The 24,418-nt window shown below is 30.0% G+C and overlaps 1 protein-coding gene across 2 annotated transcripts; it reads right to left on the bottom strand.

Moving 5' to 3' along the window:
• Window positions 1–2,074: 2,074 nt before the first annotated feature.
• On the bottom strand, window positions 2,075–22,541 carry CtsB (Cathepsin B). 2 transcript variants are annotated; one of them, XM_035377406.2, is made up of 8 exons: window positions 22,394–22,541; window positions 20,711–20,840; window positions 18,632–18,835; window positions 13,404–13,519; window positions 9,181–9,410; window positions 5,972–6,088; window positions 4,622–4,750; window positions 2,075–2,295 (listed from the first exon to the last, which is right to left on the bottom strand). In XM_035377406.2, the coding sequence occupies exons 1-8, from the start codon at window positions 22,450–22,452 to the stop codon at window positions 2,219–2,221; spliced, it is 1,062 nt and encodes a 353-aa protein (XP_035233297.1). In that variant the 5' UTR covers window positions 22,453–22,541; the 3' UTR covers window positions 2,075–2,218. The 2 variants fall into 2 exon arrangements, with proteins under 2 accessions (XP_035233297.1, XP_035233298.1); XM_035377407.2 differs by lacking the exon at window positions 22,394–22,541 and adding an exon at window positions 21,415–21,446.
• Between the last annotated feature and the right edge of the window lie 1,877 nt (window positions 22,542–24,418).

The raw sequence follows: 24,418 nt of genomic DNA, 5'->3' as shown, positions 1-24,418 counted from the left end.
CCTTGCCAAAAATTGACAATTTTTGGCGGTGGATGGATACAGAGTTTATGCTATTCTTTGACTTGTCATATTGGCTTTTTGCGCCAAAAATCGCACCGCTACACAAAGCCAAAGTAAAAAGTAAAAGAATTGCACAAACTTAGTATCCATGTAAACATCGACCTATTTTCACTAAAAAAAAATCAGAGAATTGCACTAACTTGCCAGTGTGCACTCCCTTAAATTTATCTATGTACACATCGACCTATTTCCACTTTAAAAAAATCAAAGAATTGCACAAATTTGGCATTGCACACTTCCTTGACTTTGTCTACGTACACATCGACCTATTTCCACTTTAAAAAAATCAAAGGCACAAACTTGGCATTGCACACTTCCTTGACTTTGTCTACGTACACATCGACCTATTTCAATTTAAAAGTCAAAGAGCCAACAAAAAAACATATAATCTCAATAAACTACATTTTAAATCAAACAATCAAATAACATCAAAAAAGAAACTCATCTTAGAACTACACAAAGAAAATATCCATTTACCTTGTTTAGAAATTTGCCTGTCTTCAGTCAAACAAAATTCCTTAACAGCATCCAAAAACTTCCTAAAATTATCTGAACTAAAACCTGTGTACTGGCATCACCACATAAATTCACAAAGATAAAAGTCAAAAACATCCTTCATATCCTCCGATGTTCGACCATATGCATTTCCTTCCTACAAACAGGACATTTATAATGGCTACTAAGTAAACCTTCATTTAAACACCAATTAATGCTTTTTTCCCTTTTTGTTCCAAATCGTACAGCAACTTCAAATTAATCTTACCACATTCAACCATTCTACCATCTAAATCACAAAACAAGCAATGTACTTGTAATCCAAAACAACTGTAGATGTAATGTATAAATATCACCACCCAACCAGGACAGTGGTTAGCGTCACTGACTGCCGTACCAAAGGCACCAGGTTTGAATCCTGGAGAAAACGTGGATGTTTGTAAATGTATAGTATCTGTTCGGTACATGGACACTCTAAATACATGGTGAGCAAAAAGGCCTCTCGCGAAGTTGCTGGTGGGAAGCACAGTTAGAGATCCTTGGACCCATTCCCCCCCTTGGGATGCTCTCCATCAAAATTGGGGACAGAACTGATCAAAGTTGTATTGTCACATATATGGTACTCAAGGTCAGTGGCAGGCACCATCTTGAATTCCTAGCTACGATTAATTTTGTGGGCTTGTTCTGATGTTACTGTCAGACACGTGAGAGCCACAACAGTTTAAAAAGCTACCGATGCAAAGTAAGTTTTATTCATACAGGTGAGTATTCAATAGCCTTTAGCATGGTTTAGTTTATGTACAAAATTATTACTATACATGAAAATTAAAATTTTGCATTGGAAGAAAATATGTTGTGAACATATGAAAAGTCTACGTAATCTAGCACAGCATTACAGAATAACATTATGCATAAATATGATAATCAACTATAGTTGCTCAACAAACTGATTAAAAAAAACTGTAGTATAAAAACCTCAGACCATACCCTAAGTGCAACTAGGAGTTTTAAACTAAAAGAATTTAAAATGCTAAAAGAATCAAAAAACAAAAATCATAAGCTTAAAAAGTGACTGAAATCCTATCATCCTGGTATGCAGACTTTAGTTTAATGCTTGAAGCAATTAAAAAAAGAAATTGTTAGCTTAAAACACCTAAAACAGTTTTAGGCCTAGCAGTTACAACAGAACTACCAGTTTAAGAATTAGTCCAACAAAAAATCTTATGTTTGATACAAAGTGTTCGAATTGCAAAACCAAATGGTAGGGAAAAAAATGCTAAAATTGATGGAAAAAATTGGTAACTTTTTAAGGATTTATTTACACTGAAGATAAACTTTGTGTGCTCACTTCCCTTTCACACCACGCTTGCAAAAAAATAGGGAGGGCTATCATTTCCTGCCCTAAAAAAAGGCAGTTTTTTTTTTTTTTTAATATGACCTACTGCAGTAATAACAATAAGAATATGGTATATTTTTAAAAAATAAAAAAAAAGATATGTGGAAAGAAATAATACTGACAGAAAAATATACAAAAGCTTTATTAAAAAATTAAATTATACATCACAAATTACAGAAAAAAAGACGGAAGCAACTTGCTCTCTTTAAAAAATTGGCAGGATTAAGTGTCATGATTTACATATTAAAATGTTCATGACTAGAAAGTTCAATACTTAGGAATACCAGCAACAATAGAGCTCTCAATTCCACACTCGTCACTGCCTCTCAAGATTTTGAAGTATCCTTTACGTAAAGAGAAAAGAAAAAAAAATTAATGCCATCAAAGCATCATAATTATTTTTTAACATGAACAGAGTCAAAATAAACACTATAAGAACAATTTATACACAAAATCTAACAAAAATAAAGATTGATTTATGCAATAACTTGAATCTAAACTAATAAAATAACTGCCCATTAAATATTTTTAAAATTTCAGAAAAGGTTTAAATGCATATAATTAGTTTTATACAAGAGGAAGAAACCATTACATATGCATTAAATATGCTCTCATAGTCAGAGAAAATAAAAACCACTATATTTTGTGTATTAAATTTATTTCAATTAATGTGTTTTATGTGTTAATTATCTTGTTAATATGTCAACTTTTAATTTTACTGTTACACTAAATACATGTTTTTTTCTCATATCTGAACAATTTGCAAGTCAATACCTTTTACCAAGAATATTTTTTAAAATATTAAAATTTATTATTTTTCAGATTTTACGTAACAACCTACACCAACTATTACTGCACTGGAATTGATTTTTAAATAATATTTCTTGGAAAAAGAAAGTCACACACACACACATTTACATGTATATATATGTATAGAGAGAGAGAGAGAATCATTATTTATTGTAACCAATCGTTTTTAATTTTTAAGCTTTTTCTTTAATTCCATGTAGAAATTACAACAAAAAATGTAAATATTGATTATTTAATGACATTTTGTTCTAAGATTTATGAATCTCCTGCACAAATGAATTCCTTAGTGAATAAATTTATGGAAGTTAGACATTGATATTTTAAATGAAACATGACAAAAGGACATGAATCCTTTTCATTTTAGATGGTAATGGAATAGAAAATGAAAAAGAAAATTATAAGTGGATTTTGTAGATATGCATTAATGAAATTATTCTTATCCCGGTTATTTACATTAAAAATTCAATAAGCTTAGGACAAAAATTAAACTAATATAAAGTAATTTTTAATTCATAAATAATTCATTAAATTCATAGACAATGTATTGATGCATACTGCATACAGTTAAAAACATCTTTTAAACTAAAATTAACACCATTTAAGTTTTAATAATGAAAAATATTTAATTTTTTCCAAGACAAAATTTAACCCCAACATGAAAATAATAAAATTTTAATACTCTGTTTCTGGGGCTGTAAAAAATTGCCAAACTATTATTGAAGCCAGTGATGCTTCTAACATAATTCAAAAGTTCAATTTCACATAATTCACGAGTTCTATTTCTTTTTTACCTGTGAAATTTTTGAAAGAAATAGTTATTGAAAGCTTTTTAGAGGGGGGCCTGCTTGCCATGGATTTCACAATTTGAAATTGCCCATGGATGAAAAGTCAGCGAATGATTTATTTCAAAGAGGCATCATCAAAAATAAACAGTTGTGCTCAAAAGATCACGAAATAAAACTGAGTTTTGAACAAAATGCCATGACATGGCTTTGAAGGAAAGGATCTTGCAATGAAAGAAAAGGATTCCAAATGCAAAATTGCTTTGAAAGTTCCAAAATCACCTTCCTCACTATCCTGAGTTTTATATATTTCTGATGCTGGAAAATGACATCAATTGCATTTTGCAAATTACAACTTGTAAGATGAACCATAAATAAATAAGACTGCTCAGCACGCTAGGCAGGGTCTTCCACAATAATGGGTTTTCAGTGGATAGTAAAGAGTATCCAACAAATTATTTTCAGTTGCAGTTCCTGATTAATCAGCAAAATCTTTATCAGCTATCATTAAGGAAAATGTTCTGGAAGTAAAACTATTTACACTGATTTTTGGAAGGCACATAAACCAGATGAACTGTGAGATGCCAGCTTGGAACATTTCACAGTGAACCACAAATTTTACTTTGTTGATCCAGAAAATGGATGTCACACCCAAATAGTAGAGTATATATGGGAATCAAAATGGCACAGAAAATGCCATCGAGGTATGGCTAGACAACATCTTGAATGATACTGGTCCGCGTTTATGTGGCGATAAATGCGCAAAAAAAAAGAAAAAATAAATAAATTCATCGATGTTGGGAGCTATTAAAAATTTTATCTCAATAAATTAATAATTCAAGATTAGGATCTAGGTTTCAGATTTTTGTGTTATTTTGTGTTTGGAGTTTGATTTGATGAAAAATATTGAACCATTGTCAATGCCCCCCCCCTTAAAATGAAGTAGTTCCTAAAATCATTTAATTTTTTATATTTTTTATATTTTAAATTTAAGCCTGAAAATTTTAAACTGATACATTGAACTACCTTAAATATTTTTACTACTTTTACTAATCACAGAATAAAAAAATATACACACCTTTATCACCCCAATCAGTATTCCAAGAGTTAGCAACAAGCCAATAAGGAGTACCATTCTCAACACCCCATCCAAGAATACGAACAGCGTGGCCGCCCATTTCCTCACCAGCTACATGCTGATACACACCTGCAGTCAAAATGAGCATATGAAGAAAAACTTATTAAGAAAAAAAAAACTTTAAGGAATGCAGATATTTTTATAGCATTTCAATTTAGAAAACTAATATTTACATGTTTTTATATACAATGACATGGTATTCCAGAAGCAATTTCTGATTTGCTTTAGTTGCACAAACACAAGACATTCAAATTCCTCTCAATTAGGTATCAGATGAAGGGTATACACCTTTCTGCCATAGAACTTTCAAACATTATGTTGCTTGTTTACATTCATATGGAAAAAATTATTGCCTGAGATATATAATCACCAACTTAATTCACATTAATAAATAAACTTTAGAAAAAACATAAAAACAGCAAAAGTTCACAAATTACAAAATGAACCCTTTCTGCTTTCTGCTTTCTTCACTATAATTTCATCTGCATGAGATGCATCTGCCTTGTATTTCAATTACATTTATAAATCACTAATTAAATTAAATATAAAATCATATTTGTGAAATTAATTCATTTAACGTTTATACATTATTATAACATTTCAGTTCTAACTTCATGCAATTATAAAAATTTTTAATAAAAGTAGCCACCTGAAAGAAGCTAGAAACAATATTTTGAGCATTAGTAGAAATTAATTAAACAGTGATTTTTCTCAGGTAAAATTCATTTCAAATATTCATGAAATTAAGTTGTGTATCAAACTTTAATTTGGCAACTGTTTTAATACATTAATTAGACTTTAACAGTTTGTATTAAAATGAATCAGTTCCTTAAACTCCGTTTTAGGACTCCTCTAGTCAGTTTTTGGAATTCCTGTTATATATATATATATATATAAATAAAATAAAAAAATAAAAAAAGGGTAGTTTTTGAAGCTGCAATATAAGACTCATCATAAAACTTAGATCCAAATTTCATTTCAATATAAATTATCTGTAAATGATAAAAAGTAACTTTTTAAAAAACTTAGAGAAATAAAACTTGAGACAATACATAAACTCTGTAAATAGTATATTACTCATGCAGTTTAACCAAAAAAAAACTAGATAACCCCTTACTTCTAAAAAACAAATCAAAAATACTTCAGCTACAATTAATAAATTTTACATGACCTACACTTTTAGAATTAAATTCTTATTTCTGATTAATATAAAGTTAACATTAATTAGAATGAAATTTTTTTAATAAATAAAGCTAAAAAGATAAAACATAATCAAAAATATTCAATTACCAGATTTGTAGTTAACAAAATCTGAATAGACTGTAAACGCAGCTTCTACTGGACCACTTTTGTAAAGTTCAGCCTGAATTTGAGCAGCATCACTTTCAATGGAGTAAGAACGTTTGCCTGTAAATAATCCATATACATTCATACATTTAATATTTACTAAACACTACTAATAAACTACAATATTTACAAACAATCAGTAAATATTCAAACTTACAACTTCTATGAGATGAGACAATTTTGTTATTCAAAATTTCCAATATACATGATACTAATTAATTATTATATGCAACGAACCCAGTACAAATAATCTCAAATATTTCTCTATTTATATTACCTTTTCACCTCCCATAGGTTGGTTTATCCCAGTACAACCTGCCAATTTAGCTATTTTATTTTCCTAAAAATATATTTGACCCCAACTTTTGTGTATTATCAAATTCAGTATATAAATTAAAGATCAAACTCTATAGTTGATGCATGCATTGAAACTTTTGCAAATTCTACAACACTTTTTTTAAAGAAAAACACACTTGGTGGAAGGAAAAAAAAATACTCTTGAATCAAAATGAAAAATTATATTTTAAAAAAATCCTGATATCAGAAAAACTCGGTAACAACCGTCTCTATGACTACTCACAGTTCCACAGAAAACCAAAATCATCTAGAAGTGGTCATCTTAGAGATAAAAGCTCAATGTCAATATTTGTTTATGTTAGAAATACTAATTATAGAAGTGGTTGTTTAGAAAAGTGATTGCTATGATAAAGGTTAATATAACAATTCTTGATTATTTTTATAACTGTTTGCCTTTTCAGGGGAAATAATTTCTCTTACTTTTAATTTAAATGCTGTTTTTGAACTAAATAATTTCTTTGATATTATTTTCATCGACAGCACATTTTGATATCAAAATAAAAAACAATTTATTATCATAGGCTACATAAAAAATTTTAAGATTTACGATTATTTTAATTTTTTTTACTACCCTGAGTGCAATGACTGCCTTTATCCGGTCATGAGAATTTCTTGAGTACTTTCTAATTACCTGAACATACTATTATAGTGATTACTCTTCAGCAAAATAAAGGTTAAATATAAAGCATGTAAATCCACATGCACTCAAATACATATGCGGTACATGCATGCATGGGTTAGCTGTTGTGTCATGCAATACTCGAAAATATACCCAACGCATGGCAATTTTACCGACTGTTGAAATTGCGAGGTACAGATAATTATAGCATACCATTTTTTATTACTTGATATACATTAATGTATAACTTAAAATATAAATTTTATTTTTTTTACTTTCTTTACTGATGTAAATATTCTTAATAAATGGAAATTTATGAAGATAATTGACAACAATAAGTAACTGTACTAATTTACTAAAAGTAACTAAAATAAAAACCATAGTTCTTGAAGATGTCTAGAGAAAATTCCCCTGGAGAAGAATTTCCCTTTGTTAAGTTATAAAATCATTTCATGCTGCATTTTACACACATTCCTTAATAATTTCCCAGGCACTTTTCCGTTTTGACGGCACTGGCGACAGGCACTTTTCCACTTTTCGATAGGCACTTTTGGCGCAGGCGATAAAGTCGGCAGTAATAGTACAACCGATGTTACACCAAATATCCTCGCTGGTAACCTTTTACGCCTCATTTTCAAAACAAGTCACAGCCATTTCTTATCAGATTGATTGTTTCTTTCAATACTGGAATACAATTACATAGAATTTTTTACCAGATTGTTCAGTTTTATACCCTAAGGCCATTCGCAGTAATTAAGTCAATTAGGATACAATCACACTACTGACCCGAAGGTGAAAATATAGAAAAGGCAAAGTCAAGGGTTAAATTCATAAATTCTAATGAGAATTTATGAATTTAACAAATGATATAACACTAGCGAAGTAAAGCACTACGGTTTTACATAATTTCGGAGTAAGCTATTCGTACGAATTGAAATAATTCTTGCACTTGTATTTCAAATTGAGATTTAACTTGAAATAAATGTAGATAATACCTGTAGCAGATAATTACTGAGAGAATTAGATTTCTGTTGCATAGTTTATGTGAGATGAGATTACTTGGGGTCACGTGATCTGAAAGGGCGAATCAGGATGTTGTACCATGAAAGCATAGTAAATTCTTAAATTAATGTCTTTTTACAAATTGTCTTTATTTATTGCCTTTTTACAAAATTTCAAATGATATTAAAACGTTTTATGCCTTCAAAATTAAAATTTCTTAGAACTAACATTTGTTAACATTTTTTATGTGCATAACGTGTGTTGTCGGCAATAAAGTCTGCTAGTCTGCTTAGCGAGATTTGCGCCGGTGAAACAGAAAAGTACCGAATTGTATTTTTAAGTGCTTCTGTAAAGATAAATCATGTATCACTACAATCACAAACAAAGACAAAACACAACTACTACTACCTTATCATCCATGTACTCTTTTATGTAATAATTATAAGCTATGAAGTAAACTGTTCACATAAAAGAAGAAAGCATAAATAATTAGTATGCTTGTAATTTGAAAGTTATTCTTTAAAACATTTTCACAAATAGATAAATTTACAATTTTTTCAATCAATATGAAACAGCTAAATGAAATTTCAGAAAAATTCTGCTAAAAAACTAATAAAAAAGTTTTTAAATCTATAACTTAAGATTACTCTAAATAAAAAAGATCCATAATTCTCAAATAAGGATGAAACACTTTTTCTCTTTTGCAACACATTTTCTAAATACTAAAACAGTTAATATAAAACAAGACGCAGAACAAGTATCAATTTAGAAGTCAAAGAGCAAAAATATATTTGCAAATATTCACAAACAACAAAAATATATTTGCAAATACTCACAGGATTAGTTTCAATGATTTTATCGAACCATCATCCTTAGCTGCCAGAGCGAGCCCATATAAATGACTGAATCATTTGTGGTTTGGCAGCTGAGGATGATGGCTCGATAAAACCATCAAAACTTATGAAAATTTGCAAATATAATGCTGATTTTTGTTCTTTGACTACTTAATTAATTCTATAACAGCCACTTGTAATGTAAAAACAATATGCACAAAATTAATTACAAAAGAAAATTGTTGGCACAGCACAAAACAATACAAACCTAACAAAAATTAAGGAAGAAAACTAATATTAAAGCAACTAAGCATGAAATTTATATATAAAGAATTGCTCACCAAAAAACTTGTCATCACGATAACTAACATTGTAGCCTTTCTCACACACGTGAACACATTGTGGAGTATCAACTATATCTCCACAAGGAGGTAGAGATCCTGTGGTATGATGTTCACATGATGCAATGGTGTAAGGTTGGCAACCAACGTGTGAATCATACAAACCACCAGTCACAATTCCTTTGTCAACCCAAAATTCCCAAGCAGATGCTGGAAAACCACCATCACATCTGTATTGCAGAAAGAGCACAAATACTTCATTAAAATACAGCTTTTTTTATACTTACACATATTTTATACAAAAAATTAAGTGTGCCACTATTAACAGAAATTATTAAAAAAACTGGTAAATAGCTGTTCAGACAAATACAATTACTAAATATGCATATGTCAAGTGAACTTAATCTGAAAAAGACCAAAAAATAATGTTTGTGCTCCTTCACATTCAGACACAATAATTAACTTAATTATGCAATTCTGTTAAGTGAGGAAAGCCTTGATGCTGCGATAGCTTCTAATGTCAACCAAATGAGCAAATTATGCCAACATAAAAAAATGTTCTGTTGTTTAGTATCTAACTAATTGTAATAAAAAAGCGTACACTCATATTAAAAAGTGACTAAAAAAAATACCTTGAAAATAACTACTCTTGTTTTATAATAGGGCTCTCACAGTTTCATTCTCCAGATGTAGTACAAATGAAGACTCCTTTACACTTTAGAAAAAAGGAATCACAAGACAAAACTCTTGTCATCATGATGTTTTAATTTTATAACGAGGAAATCTCACATGAGGAACATCTCAATTCACAAACAGTTTAATTCATGAAAAAATTCACCTGAACAAAAAATGCCTCATACATAAATGAAGTCTTGAATTATGAACACTCAGGTAGGCAAAATATTGTTTTCAACGATATTTTGAAATAATCTATGCCACATAATTAACACTCAGGGGCTTTTGAAAACCTCATTTTGATATTTTCCACCACTTAACTCTCATCACCAAATGACTTGAAAGACCATGAATTCAGCCTGCAAGAAATTATGGCTGGATTGGTTTGCAAACAGACTTTGAGCATTGACACTTGGGATTTTTTGTTATCCATGATGATGTGTCTATAGCCAAAATAATGGCCATAGAAGTAATAGCCAAAATAATGACCATGATGATGTGAAGAAGTTACTACAGAACCATAAAAATGAGTTTCACAAGAAATAACTTAAAAAGCAACAAGAAAAGGCAACTGACGAAGAAATGTTTCAAGAAGTATAATAATGAAGAAAGGATTAACCTAATTCTCTGGCCTATGAAATTTGTGCAAAAGGGGGTAAGAACCAATCTTTCATATACAGCAGTACCTTGGTATATATCATTAATCTATTTAAAAACACTAGACATATACCAATCTTTCTCAATAAGAAATAAAGGGAAAACAATTAAACTTTTCTTACAGAAAAATTTTATTATTATTATAATGCTGTTAAATACTACAAATCCATTAGGTGAAATATATACTGTATATAAAAGAAACACTGCTAATGAAACTTTACACAATTGTTTTTCTGCTATCCAGATCAAAAGCAATGTTTCAACAAACTCCAATGTCTAACATTTCTGATCTTTGTTTGGTAATCGATTTCACCCCCTTCACAGTGTTAGCAAATTTATGAGCGTCTTTATTTTTCACAGTTGTAGCCATTGAAGTATTTGGCATATGGTATGCCATAGCCAAGTCATAAATATGCATTACATCTTCATATTTTTCAATAATCTCTTTTTACCACACAAACTTTTTCTATAAGAAATAAAGGCAAAAATATTCAACTTTTCTTACAGAAAAATCCTATTATTACTATAATGCTGTTAAATACTAAAATACAAATCCAGTAGGTGAAATATATACTGTATATAATTGAAATACTGCACATGAAACTTTACACAACTGTCTTTCTGCTATCCAGATCAACAGCAATGTTTCAATATGTTCCAATGTCTAACATTTCTGGTCTTTGTTTGGTAATTGATTTTACCACCTTCACAGTGTTAGGAAATTTAACAGTGTCTTTATTTTTCACAGTTGTAGACATCGAAGTATTTGGCACATGGTATGCCATAGCCAAGTCATAAATATGCATTACATCTTCATATTTTTCAATAATCTCTTTTTTTACAGCAATCCTAACAATTATCTTTGCTCTTTGACTCTTCTCATGAATTTCTCTCAAATCCTTGTTAATGAGTTTACAAGAAATTTACATGAAAAACATAAAATCACTTGAAAACTCAGAGTTATAAAGTGATTTGCTTACTCATAGTAACAACAGATGTACTGGCACTCATGGACAATCATAGCACTGTCCCAAAAGAGGTAAACAAGTGCAGTATGTGCAGTCACGACACATCAAACTCGTCTAGTACTCCACATAAATATATACCAAACAAAATTTTTAAATGCAAAAATAACATACACCAAGCTGGACATATTTCAAAGCAGACATACACTGAGATCCCACTGTAATGTGATAGTCATAGAAGTTGTGAACCTGTGATATCACCCTGATAAAGCCATAGCAAGGCTACAGAAAAACATTTTCAAAGACAATCTAATGTTTCACTTCAGAAACACTTTAAAGCATAGATAAGGAAATCGTATTAAATAAATTTTGAGAGAAAATTAGGCCTAAGCAGAGTCCATTAGCACTAAGAAACAAATAAAAATAATAAGAAGAAGATAAAATAAGATGCCTCATCTTATTTTAGGATCATTAATCTATTTAAAGCTGAGTAGTAAAATCAGAAAGACCTGATGTTCATTTCACATCCAAAGAATAACATTTTCCTCTCATTTTGAACTTATGCCATTCATTCTTTGTACAAGTACAGTAAAATTAATTTTTTGACTGTTTTATCTGTATAGTATTGTCTTTTTATTTATTATATATTTATGTTTTATAATATTATTATAATGCAACTTTTCCATTAATAATAATATGAATATTAGAAAATACAAATAATATTAAGAAAATTAGAAAAAAGTGAAGCAATTTTCTTAATATTATTTCTCAAAACAATAAAATGTTTGAAACATCAAGAATACACATGCTGTGAAGAGAAAGATGAAACTTTCAGCTCAGCATAAACTAACCTAAAGCTACTTTCACTAGTAACCTTCATCTTACTTTGTATCACATCTCCAATAAAGATATATTTTGCAGATTCAAGTAAAATGAGCTTTTCTACCATAACAATTTTAAATGCAACACACATGAAATGGACTAAATTAAATTTTACACCAATTATATGCAAATTAGAGCATGACACTGCATGATAGCAGACCTGCAATGAATTCCAATCCTAATTGAATTTTAACTGCAACAAATGTGGGGTAAATGTGTTGTTAGGTAATTAAAAATAATTTCATTGTTTAATTTTACACCCCAAAAATATTAAAATTTATTTTATATATAAATAATTTTTTCACTCTATAATCTTTGTTAAATAAACTACAATAATCAAATAAAAAATTCTTTACTTGTACGAAAGTAAAGCTACATACTGTTCATAGAAAAAAAGCAATTATTTAGATTTTTCAAATATCTGAGTAGGCTGTGTTCCCAATTATTTGAACTAAAAAATAAGGCAAGTATTTATACATGTTGTTATACCTAGTACCAACTAGCATACATTACTCTACAGCATCATTAGAGATGAACAAAAATAAGTAGGTTCACATGAATTTCATCAATTTTTAAGCTTAGATCAATTTAACAGTTATTATCCACTTAGTGACAAAATTTATATTACTGCTTGATAAAAGCAGGGTTGCAACATTTCTCATGTTTGAAGTAAACAAAATGCAGCATTGTTCTGATATAAAAATAAGTGATGCATTTTTATTCAACTAATTTTAGTTAATAACAAAATAAAAGTTTTCAATATTAAAAAAGACTTGATATACAATTCAAATGGAAAAAATAAATTTTTAATTAAAGTAAAATTAATTTTTCTCAATATTTCTCAAAATAAATATATTTAGGTAGTAAAAAATGTCATCAAAATAGACGACAGAACTTTAATGCAAATAAAAATAAGCCTAGTTATGAATTCAAACTGACAAACATTAGGTAATCAATATTTATTATATTAACTACCAATCACTATGTTACATAAGTAAAATACAGAAACAAAATGAGATTAAAAAAAAAAACAGTTATAATTACCCCATTCCACAACTACTACAGCAGGTCAAAAGATCTTCAGCAGACAACTGTACTTTTACTTTGCCATTGCTGTGAATGCAGTGCCTATCAGACATAGCTTCTACTGCTCCAAAGGCCTAAAAATAAATTTTTAATAAAACTCATGTACCTTTCTCTGAAACACTTGAGGATTTTCAACAATTACCCTGAGTCATTTTATAATTGTGAAATGTCTAATAAAGACTGGTTAAGTTTTATTTAATTAATGGCAAAACACTCGACGGCTTTTTGCCTAGGGGGTCATGTCTTCGGGGAGTACTTTCTAAGTACTCGTGTATAAAGTATTATTTCTAAGACTTCCTAAGTACTTGAAACCGACTAGTATATACATTACACATAGCAAGAACTACAAAAATGCCCATGGAGCCAGCCCGTTCACCGCAATTCGAACCACAGACCAAACAACCAGTGTTCAGAGATTTTACTACTCAGCTGCTGGTAGGCATCTTTATACCTTATTTACAATTTATTATTCTCAGATCATTCAAATATTTTTTTATTATAAAGACATCTGATTAAGTAATGTTCAGTGCTACATCACATCCATTATTACATCAAAAGATTTTGTTCTTAATCTTATTATACAATAACAAATACGTTACATTAATAAAGGTAAGAAAATCAAACAAAAACTTGATACATAGTATTTCAATCATAATTTTATAAAACTTAGTTTATATTTAACTAAATAGTAGTTTGAATAAATCAACTAACTTTCAAATTTGACTAATTGACTAATTATTTCAACTTATCTAAATTAACGAAGTCACATATTTTCATCACAATCAAGGCAACAAATGTGACAATATATACAGTACACAGTCCAAGATTCAGACATCCAATATTCAGAATGATCTAAAATCTGGACCTCAAAGCCACCACCAATTTTTTTTTTTTTTTTTTTTTTTTTTTTGTGTGTGTGTGTGTGTGTGTGTGTGTGTGCTTTATGCATGCGCGTTACAGAGAAAGTATTAGCATGAAAAACGAAGCAACTTAACAACTTGAAAGAAATGTTCAATAACATAAAAATAAATTTTAAGCTTTTTTTTTTTTTTTTTTTGTTTGTTTTGTTTGTTTGTTTTGTAAATTTTGATACCATTTAGATCATTAATGCTTCCTTATTTCATATATCAAGATTTCAAATTTTTAATTTTATTATTTCTACATGCCATCTTAGTTAGATATAAACTGATCACCTAATATCCGGACAAATCCGGAATCGCATAAGTCCCAAACGAGTCCAGATTTCGAACTTTGTACTGTAATATGTTTTCTTGATTAGCATAGTGATTTGAGATGCTTGATGCCATATCAATGAGTCCAAGTTCGAATTCTGGAAAGGACTTACAACATATGTAAAAGCATAGATTCTGTGCAGCATGAAGGCATTTAAAATCCTCTAGAGATTTTTTATGATAAAAGAAGGACGAAAGAACCTCAGATCTGTCCACATAGGATTTTTTCAATCAAAATTAGGATATAATTTCTCATGAATGTAATTTGTTTACCCTCTGCACAGCAGAATCAGTAATGAAATAACTCAATGGCTGATGGATATTGGTCATTCCTCACAATGCATGAAAGGTCTAGGCATCTGCAGCAACAATATACAATATAAAACACTAAAAGGCCAAATTAGAAAGGGCTTTTAACTAACTAGAAAACTCTACCTAGAATATTTTAGAATTTCACAAACCCTCTTTAAAATTACACATGAAACAAATGAGAATTTTGTAAAGGCATTCAGAATCCTACTGTAACATCTAAAATGCAAATACAATTAACCTGTTCTCAGCAAGGAAAGTTGATTGCTTCCAAGTTCATCCCATCAAAAAGGAACTGTGTTACAGCAATATTACAAGCATGTTTCTTCCCCTGAACATAACTGCTTGATTCAGTTAATGTACCAAGCAGGTATTATTACGAACTTTAAAATGACATATCATAAAAATGTTATGAACAGACTTCAGAATTCTGAATGTTCTATAACAGAATTTTGATCCGAGTTTTCAATAAAAGATTCCATTTACGAACTAGTGAAGACTAGAAATTCCATTGTAAATCATATGCTTAGAAAGTGATGGCAGAAAATTTCATTTTATTTTCAGTCATTTTATTATTTTCAGTCAACACTTCGTCAGATTTCTGTGATGACGAATTCAATAGTTTTAAAATGGAAGCACAAGGCCTGACAGAAATATTAAATGCCTTAAATGTAGAAATAAAAGTAAAGAATCTGTTTCTAAGCTAGGAACTTCTGAAACAGAAGCACTGATTGGTAGTGACCAAAATTTTCCTGTTACAGTAATAGAAGATTATTTAATAAATAGACATTGTTACAGTGAAAAAGAAAAAAAATTTGCATTCATCAGACCCTGAAGATGAAACAGAAAACGCATATCTTAACATATTGCAGAGACAAATCTTGTATCAATAATTTGATATTCTTGCAGTTTACAGGAAAACTTAACATTAAACAAGAAATTTTGGAACTGTGATTAGAGAGAGTTATAAAAAAAAGGAGGGACTTTTACTAAAGAGTTTATAATTTATTCAGTCAAATGTTGTTTGCACCATTAATGAATAACAAATCTAAGCCTTCAGTTTATTCGAGACAAATACAGAAAATGAAAACACTTCCAAGTTCTATTAATTGCATTTTGAGCATATTTCTTACATTTATTTAAGAAATTTTCATAATCAGATAATAGGTTTCATTTTCATATCCTTAAGGCCTACGAAAATACGTTGGCTTTTATGTCCGAAATGTATAACTGCCAATTCTACCAGTTTTTCACCACATCTTCCACAAACAGGGAGATCATTGAATACCCCTTTTAACTTTTGGTCCTTAATAAGGGAAATCTTTTCCAGCAATAAATAAAGTCAATGGAATCAATAAAATTTAAATTTTGCAAATTCAGCTTCCCATTTTTAATGCTTTTCACCATAATTTTTATCATTAAATTTTATTTGATCTAAAGTGTCTTAAGTTTCCTAATTTACTGTACACATGTGCAGATATTTTTTTATAAAGATTCAACCAATGTTTAACCAGTTAATATTTAATTTTGTTTTACATCAATAAATTGTATTTTATTAAGATTATCCATACAATAACAAGTACATTAATTATTAGTTTTATTTTCATCATATTTAAAAGTACTTTGGTAAATAAACGCTACCCCCCCCAATACGAAGGATTTTCGTAGTATAAAAGTGCTACAAAATTGCAAAATAAAATTAAGACAAATAATACGGTGGAAACTTGAAATACAAGCACCTCTATATATGAGAAATTTGAAATACGAGGAAAGTGCGAGCAAAAAATATGTCTCTAAATACGAGCACTGACTCGAATAATGAGCAATCAGCCAGACTATTGGTATGTGTGGCACATTTTCTGATCCACCTCATGGAATCCCCTCATCTGTTCTTTGATATAAGTGTTTGTATGTTTGTGAGCTAATTGTTTTTTACATTTAACGTGAAAATTATTTCATGATGGCTCCCAAGAATATTGTTGCCTCAGATAGTGCTGTAAAGAAAATGAAGGAAGACAGGGCCATTGAAATTAAGAAAGAAATCATAGATAAACATATGCGTGGTGTAAGAGTGACGGAATTGGTGAAGACTTACGGCTGTTCGACATTGACGATCTGCACTATGCTGAAGAAGGAAGAAACTTGATGTGGCCAAAGAAGTTACTGTTACTTCCAAACACCATCCAAACTCCTAGAAGATGTCGAGAAACTGTTGTTGGTGTGGAATAATGAGAAACATTTAAAAGCCGATTCGGTATCCGAAGATATCTTTTGTGCTAAGGACTAAGAATGTGTACTTGGACCTTCTCCAAAAAACACTAGGTACGTTGACTGAAGGTAAGATCACATTTAAGACAAGCCATGGATAGTTTGAAAAATTTAAAGAGAGAACCAATGTTCACAGTGAACTCTGATACAGCTGCTGTTGCTAAATTTCGGCCAGAGTTCCTACAATTTATTACTAACGAGGGGTTTCTTCCCCAGCAAGTGTTTAATTGTGATGAAACAGGTCTTTTTTTGGAAGAAAATGCCTAAGAGGATCTACATCACACGAGAGGAAAAATCTTTACCTGGCCATAAGCCAATGAAAAGATAGGCTTACCCTCTTGTTTTTTGCCAACGCAACTGGAGAATGTAAAAAATCAAGGCGTTGTTCTTTTACCACTCAGAAAATCTACGAGTTTTCAAGAGGAGGAAGGTGCAGAAAAAACCACTGAAAGTGATGTGGTGAAGCAAGTGTTATTAGATAAGTTTTTGGTAAAGCAACCTGCAACTAAAAAGAAAGTTAAGTGATCCTGACCCAGAACCTGCTTCCAGTGGGATAAAATCCCCAAGAACAGAGAACCTTCCTGAATCAAAGGAAAAATCTTCTTCCACACATCCCTAGTGCCAATCAGGATTCTTCATAAACGTAAACTACACTTATATTATTTACCAGTGTTATTTATTAGGAAAATTGATTTTTATGTTGATATTTTTGGGGTGTGAAACGGATTAACTGGATTTCCATTATTTTTAATGGGGAAGTTTGTTTTTAGATACGTGAAATTCACCATACGAGCTCAGTGCTGGAACAAATTAAACTCCTAACTCAAGGTTCCACTGTACAGAAATTAGAATGATTAATTAATAAAAATAGTCAGCCTTTCAATTAAATATGTAAATATTTAATTGAAAGGCTGACTATTTTTATAATATAATTAAATATTTACATATTTAATTACGATATTCAATATTTATATATTTAATTATGATTATTATTTTTATATTATTATAGAAATAGTCTTTTCCTTTCAAATAGTCTTTTCCTTTTTCCTTTTTTTTAAAATTCCTTTTTTTTAAGAAGTGAAATTCAGCCTAATATTCATGTGTTATGGTTATGTCATCTCTCTTAATTTAAATCGATCATCTAAAATTTTCAAAATTTCCGAAAAACAGAATCCTTGGTTATCTGACAATTCTGGATGTCGGACTTTGCACAGTATAACAATTTAGAAGATAAATGAAAAAGCATAAAACTTGCAGCTTAGCAATAGCTTCATTTTTGTTCACAGAACTTTTTGATTTAAAAGAAATGAAAACAACACTAAAAGCACTATCACGCATCTGAAAAAGAAAGGAATAGATTTTTTTTTAATTTATTACCCAACATGAACCACAAGAACCCTGGTCCCGGATTTCACTAATTGTTGGACAGTCTGGCCACTGCTGTCTTGCATCAAAAGATTTTGGTAGATCTCCAGGTAAGGCATGTTTAATGGATGGTAATCTGTACCTGTTGTTATCTTTGTGAACTCCAAGAAGTCCTCTAATGTACTTCAAGCTAACACGATCAAAATTTCTTCCAGCCTAAAATTTATACGAATCATCATTTAAACATATGCATATTTCTTACAACTAATAAAATTACATATTACTTAGATATTATCCTGTTGATCATGAAAGTTGTCTACCATGAAAAATTGACGGATCCTGCTTAAGTTAAGCTAACTGCTCCCGCAAACTTCTGAAAGAAGTCATGTGACATTTAATAAACAATCAGATTTAAGTCTGTTTCGTTTCTGCACTTCATAAAAAGATTTTCCTCAATTTCCATTATTTGGTTAAAAAATCAAATTTTACTGAATTTTTTTTTTTAAACACTACAAGTATATATATATACATCCTGTAGATAATTGTTCCAACATATGACTATTTCGTCAGCCATATCCAACTGTTCTTTTTCCACTTAACAGAAGTTAATTCTCTCGACCAGCTGCAAAAGAAGCAGAGTAGAGTCTCTGTGATTTTACAGCTTTCGAACCATATTCCTTTTCAAATGAATATTCTCTTCTCTTGTCATAAGTTTTTGCAATACTGTTTATCTTATACCACTGTTTATCTCTTTGTAAATAAAATACCATTAATACACTTTTTTATGGTATGATCCAACAACTCTAAAAATAATCTGTTGCCTTACTCTTCTGTAGACGGCAGGTTCCAAAATATAAATTTTCCCCCAAAAAAAATGCCAGAGAAAAATAAAGCAATAACAGTTTTTCATAAAAGCAAAAGATAATTATCAAAAATCAATCAGGGCTATATCAAACAAAAGCACAGATGTCATAAGAGTGCTTTTACGTTACATTTATCTATAAATGGCACTAAATTTCACTGCTTGGCGACAGTTTCACAGTCAATAGGATAATACGGAAATACCAGTTAGGGAATATCGTTATTAATATGTTTATAATTACTGTAAATCAAGACCTAAAAGAAATATTGTCTCATTTATTAACATCACATGAAAACAAAATTCTCAAAATTAAAGGTACAATTGCCTCAAATATCACCTAAAAAGGAATTTGAACAACAGGGAAACAAAACCAAAAAAAAAAAAAAATAGGAGAGACCCCCCAAAAAAATGCAGATTTGTTTTACTCGGCAACAAAGTATGAAATTTTGGAAGAGCATAGAAAAACCCTAGAAATTTGATTGGTTAAGTTATTTGAATAAGCTACAAGAACTATCTGCTTAACAGCAGGGGTGCCTCTGAAGAGTACTACGGGAAACTGGTTCTTATTCACACGTTACACATGGAGAAATACAACAAAAACAAACCAATATGCCAGCCCGTTGGCCTGGGTTTGAACCCATACCAGGTCAGACTACCATTATTCCGTGGTTCTAACCACTTGGCCACTGGTGAGGCCCAAATTTTGTTCATCTGAATGCTTATAAAATTTGCATGAATATTAAAAATAAAAAATACTGTCCTATTACAGGCAACTGTACCAGACAACAAGCCTGAAATTCAAACGTAATACTGACAAAATTCAAAATTACAGATAGTGTGGAGAATTTTCATGGAAATGCTTTCAGAATGGCCTTCAAAGCCCCGAGTCAAAACGCCAACTGAATTTTGTAATGCAAATAAATCACAATGAAAGCAGATTTGGAGAATTTGGTATTAAAAAAGGCTATCTGACATCCTTAGTGAAAAACTGTTATGATTAATAAATGAAAATTCAAATAAATGCTTCTTTTACAATAATCTAATAAAGAGGAAATAAAAGTAATTAAAAGTAATTAAACCAAAAAGGCCAAAAAAGAAAAGTCTTTCTCATAATGTATTTAGTCGTGTTTCAAATGATTAAAATCTGTCATATGTACAATAATAAAATTAATTACATAAGAATTAAGAAAAAAAAAGTAAACAATAATGGACAAGCATTAATTAGTTACCTTCCATGTTGTGTTCATATAATTAATGTAGTCTATCATTTTGTCGGACAATGGATGAATTCCCTTGGGAATAACATGTTTCCCATAGGCAACAGTACAAAATATTGCAAGAAGGATAAACAGCTTCATGCTATGAAGAAAAAATAAGAATTATTAAAAAAATTTTAATTTTTAATTATTGCCTCATTATGTCAGAATTTCCTGTATCTCTTTAAATAAATATATAACTTTATCACTAAGAATTCTTATTAACAAATACTGGTTAATTTTTACATTAAAGTTTGCACTTTTAAGTTAAAAGAACACGGCATATTCATAATATACTTCATTATTCTAAACTTTACACCAGCAAACAGATGTTAATACTTTAAATTTTATTCTTCAATTAATCTTACACTTAGATGTTCAGATTTATTAGTTTAAAACATCTTTCATCTTGTTTTATAGATATTAAAACTTAAGAAGAACAAAAGGGGGGAAAATTGCATGTATCATAATTAGAATATAGTAATCTTAAGCTAAATAAGGGGGGAAAAAACATCAAATACTAAAAAGACTGAAATATTCTTGACTCTCTTGGAAATGTTTTATTCATAAGAAATAAAAATGCATAGAATTTTCCTTACAAATTATCATCATATAAAAATTTAAACAAAATTGAATTTAAGTGATTTTACTTCAGTAGAATTAGCCAAATGACTTACATTGCTTTGGAGTGTCTTTCAAGAACAGTAACTGGATAAATGATTCAGTAAGTATTTATATCTTACTTTATCAGGGCATTTTATCACATATTAGTCAAAAACCTAACAACCTATTTGTGTATTGATAACATGCAACTCAAAAGGGCTGATAATATGATAAATATGACTGTCAACTACAATTTTTTTTGAAGAGGTCCTGATACTAGAAATGTCATCTCATACACATAGAGAGGAAAAAACGATTATTTGAATAAAACATGATATCCAATCTCTGCGGATGAAAAGCCATTCTTTTCTTATTATCTACCTCATCATAAAGAATTACGTTTGTCTTCACCTGCCCAATATATTACCTTAATAAGTTTTATAATTTCTCTATTATACTTCCATAACAGTTTATTTTGCTTAACTTATTTAAATGTTCTAATTTTTATTCAATATACTCTGCAATGTTTACTTATTTAAAAGTTACACATATTCACATTTAATAAACTCCAACGTTTTGCTAAATTTCGTTACATCCATTAAAACAGTGTCCGTCTTTAAATCCGAATGTTTGAATCAAAAGATGTGTGATAAGATATTTACAAAGAATAGAACAAGAAACATTTTTTACAAGCTATAGATTTTCAAACGAAAATGTCAAATTTTACGTTCTTCATTGTGCTGTTTACTTGCAACAAGAGTCGCAATCACTCATAAAGCAAATGTTTAGAATAGAAAATAACAACAATGGTAGTTGGCTGCAAAGCTTAAATTAAATTAACAGAACAAATGCAGAACACTCTTTCTTTTAATTAATGCATATAACTTTTAAAAAAGTCGTCGTTTCTAAACTGCAACGAAAGTTAAAAAGAGAATCTATGAAATCTGAAGAGAATTTAATTCGTTCGACGTTGCTATAAAAAACATAAAACAAAATTTGACACATAAAGCAATTAATTTCGTATTTCGACGTAATACTTTCATTCAAACTTACTTGATAAAAAGATTACTGCTCTTGAAAATGAAAGTACACCCTTTACCTCTACTCAGCATATAAACGCGCTTTTTGCCGAAGGGTCTTTATAGAAGTTACACTAACTCTTATGCAATAACCACGTGACTTATTTGTATGCAGAACTCGTGACTAGTGACCGGGTGAAATGTGATCAATGATCATCTGACTCCTCACTTCGTGCTCCCAAAGTAGTGTCTCAGAAGAATGTACAGCTTTCGATTCTAAAGAAAGTGTTACTGACGGATTCTTCGTAGTGTTTGAAGCTTCGTTTAGCGCCTCAACCTTACAGCAGACGAAATTATGTTTCAAAAGTCAAGGATTTGCAAAATACTAACTAGTATTTTAAAGTTATGCAACAGTCTTTATAATTGACGATCAAGAAATAGCCAGCTTTATACCGAAATGTTGTAGTAGAATAATCCAATAGCAAACACAGATAAATGATATTTTTTTTAATTTTAATAATAATAATAAGAAGAAGAAAAGAAGAGAATGGGGGCGTCCAATGGGGGGCGTTTTTTTAACATTTTGTGTGTTACCTTTATTTATTAAATATCATGTTCTTCACACTTAAACCATAAAATTCAGTTCAAAAGCAATATCGCAAAATAATTTTAAATTGAGCATATCTTTGGATTTTCCCTCACGCGCTGGAGATAAAAAAAAAATTTCTGTGCAACTTTGGCATTGCTCGCTTTGAAATTTTTGAGTTTGTTAATCAAAAATTCGTTAAAAGTTAATTTCCTGTTTCTCTAGATTGAATTTTTCGGAGGTATTTTGTTTTTCGACCAGAAACTAGATAAATACACAATGCGTAAGATTTTCTTTTCCCGTTCCTTTCGCAACTTATAAGCAATAAAAGCTGTACTTATACATCCCAACATTTTTTCTCTTAGTTTAAATGTATCCTCAATACACTCGCATGCAAGCCATTCTTCGACCGTTATTCTGTTTCATTTGCTGAACGCTGGTAGTTTGTCCCTTGGTCAATCAGCGGCTAAGCAAATAATATCATAAAACGTTAGTAATTTGCCCCGGGTTCAAGTCGCTGTAAACAGGCTGGTTGGGTAAAAATTTTCATGGTTTCCCTCAAGTCCTCCACAAAGGAGAGCCTTACACAGATAGTTTCAGTGTACATTGCCATAATCTAATAAATACATACTCCAGTTCGTCCTGCGTTTGATTCCCGGGACAATCGGAGGGTTGCAAAAGACTTCAATATGAGTAATGTGAATATTTGCCTTCGCAAGAATGTCAACGAAGGTATTCTTCCTATTGCAGATAGCCGTTATATACTTCCCACAATCAGTTAATTCAAACCTCAAGTATTTCCTTCGAAATTATATACATAATTTATTAGGTATGTATTGACACATATTTGGAACGTCTGTTTCATATCATTTTATCGTCTGCCGTTTAAAAAAATTATAAATGGCTTGTTTCCATATTAATTATTTTAGAAAATAGTAGTATTTTTAATCTAAGGGTAATTTCGTAAAAGGGTATCTTGCAAAGTACCCTTTTACGAATATTTGCAAAACTTTTATTATTATTCATGTATTAAAATTTCATTTGAATCTGATAAAAGAAGTAATATGCATCTATAACTCAGAAAACAAAATGTTCAATTTCATTTTTTCACAGTTATTACTTTTGCTGTACTAAGTAAAAAAGTCCTATAACTGAAGTTAGAAAATCACATACATGAGCATTTACAGAAAATTGCCACTTGTAAAAAACACAGGAAATTGAAATGCTTCATGTTCTTTGAATAATCATGAATTTCCAGTTTCAAAAATCAGTAATAAATTTCTTCATAGAACAGCAAATATTCACTTAAGATATAATTAAATTGAATAGATATATTTATTTAATCAGTTCAGCCTTCAAGATAGAGTCATTTTAACAAACTTAAGCACCCTCAACTAAAATAAACAAATGAATAAAACTAAAATAAATAAAAGTCTGAAAGGGTTCAGATTTTAACGATCCCTCAAAAGAGCT

Source organism: Stegodyphus dumicola, chromosome 11 (genome assembly GCF_044657685.1).
Source record: "Stegodyphus dumicola isolate Sdum_Otavi_A_Nest chromosome 11, ASM4465768v1".
NCBI classification, from domain to species: Eukaryota; Metazoa; Arthropoda; class Arachnida; order Araneae; family Eresidae; genus Stegodyphus; species Stegodyphus dumicola.
This window is presented reverse-complemented; position numbering and strand designations above follow the sequence as displayed.

Coding starts and splice junctions, on each gene's coding strand:
- CtsB (XM_035377406.2), bottom strand. CDS start 22,452: ATGCTGAGTAGAGGTAAAGGGTGTACTTTCATTTTCAAGAGCAGTAAT. Junction 18,836..20,710: donor ATATGAACACAACATGGAAG/GTAACTAATTAA, acceptor TATAAATTTTAG/GCTGGAAGAAATTTTGATCG. Junction 4,751..5,971: donor TTTTGTTAACTACAAATCTG/GTAATTGAATAT, acceptor TTTTGACTGCAG/GTGTGTATCAGCATGTAGCT.